The sequence below is a fragment of the Sinocyclocheilus grahami genome, unplaced genomic scaffold (genome assembly GCF_001515645.1).
Source record: "Sinocyclocheilus grahami isolate Dianchi unplaced genomic scaffold, SAMN03320097.WGS_v1.1 scaffold4691.1, whole genome shotgun sequence".
NCBI lineage: Eukaryota > Metazoa > Chordata > Actinopteri > Cypriniformes > Cyprinidae > Sinocyclocheilus > Sinocyclocheilus grahami.
Genome location: NW_015509581.1, coordinates 9,721 through 11,237, shown reverse-complemented (window position 1 = coordinate 11,237; position 1,517 = coordinate 9,721). Strand labels below are relative to the sequence as shown.

The following is a 1,517-nucleotide window of genomic DNA, read 5'->3' as shown; positions in this document are numbered from 1 at the left end:
AATTCCTTTCACATGCCACAGACTGGCAGTGTATTATCAGCTGGGTTAGAAATAGATATAATGTGCATTGAAAGTAAATCCAAAGCTTTTTACTGTCACTTGTTTATACCCAGATTCTTTTTAATAGATGAAGTATGCGAATGCTTACCTTTAGTTACTTTTGACTAAAGCAAATATTGGTTTAATTCCACATGTAACTGCCATTTTATTTTACTCAAAAGACCATTTAATATTGGTAGACATTGTACCTCCAGATCTGGAAGCAATATGACCTTCATCCATGGAAAAATAATGTCACGGATGCTCTGTCAAGTGAAATAAAGTCTGTGCTGTGTTGTTCCTCTGCGCTGACCCTCTGGTCGAAGGGAAAATGGTAGTCGTGTGTCAATAATGTATGGAAAACACACTAATGGAGCTCTTGTTCTCACACACGCCATCACAAAAAGGAAAGATGGAGACTCACATAGTGGAAGGTTAAAGATTTTAAGCAGAAATGGAAAGGAATTTCCTTCTACCATGGATTTTTGGACATCACCATGGTAATACCTTGATTTTTGAACATATACTGTGTCTTAACCACAGTATTATTCAAAATAACTAGTAAATATCACGTAGCTTGTATATATTAATCATTTAGTACCATGGTAAATATCAAAGTACCATGGAGGATGGATGATACCATGGAAGAAAAAAAATGGTATTACTTCTCAAACTCTAAAAATCTTTTGGTACAAATCTTTCTTGTGCCATGTGATCTCCAGTGTGAATGTCTTAATAAAGTTCGGTTACATTACTGTGGTTAACGTGACTGTCAGGCGTGTTTGACCGAGACTCCATCAGAGAACATTTGCCTCAACAATCATTAAAAAATTATTGCTACACTTGCCATTCTGGGTTTTGAGAGCTTGATATTGTTTTTCACACTCTTTGCACAAAAAAAGTCGTCGCATTCAGATTGGAGGTGAAAGTCCAGGGTGAATTTGACCTTGTAAGTGTAATGATATAATGTGTTCTCAAATCTCGCTGGTCATAAAGCCTTAAAACCTTCATTATGTCATCCAGATTCATCCTCGTGCAAACATACACAGTGAAAATCAGCTTAGAGCGGCAACTGTGAGGCAGAAGGCTAAGCACTAAGAGCTCGGTTAAATCTCCGGGTCACATTTCACCCCAAAATCAGAAGAAAAATAATAATAATTTGCATGATGAAAATTAAGTCTAATTGTTTGCACCTTGACATGATTTTCACAAATGTCCCCTTTAAAATACGTGCTTAATTACTTAAAAAGTCACAATACAAGGAAATTACAGGGGAAAAAAGCACACACAAAACAGAAATAGACAAGTTTGAAAAATTGAAGTGTAGTTTTTTTGGTGAAATATTTCCCAGACATGTTTTTGACGAGCTTTGTGAAATACAAAACTCCTGCAGGAATCTAATGTAATTTTTTCCCTTATGTCAGCTATTACAGTATTATTACACGGCTCTGCGGAATACTTGATTCTGATTGGTCAAT

The 1,517-nt window shown here is 35.9% G+C and overlaps 1 protein-coding gene across 1 annotated transcript in view; it reads left to right on the top strand.

Moving 5' to 3' along the window:
• The window catches only part of LOC107576941 (major facilitator superfamily domain-containing protein 2B-like), a gene marked incomplete at its 3' end in the record, with an annotated part of 11,288 nt that overhangs the window by 763 nt on the left and 9,008 nt on the right, over positions 1–1,517 (top strand). Inside the window, exon 2 of the mRNA XM_016263062.1 lies at positions 222–225. Within this exon, the coding sequence (XP_016118548.1) occupies positions 222–225 (4 nt within the window). The remainder of the gene's footprint in view (positions 1–221; positions 226–1,517) is intronic.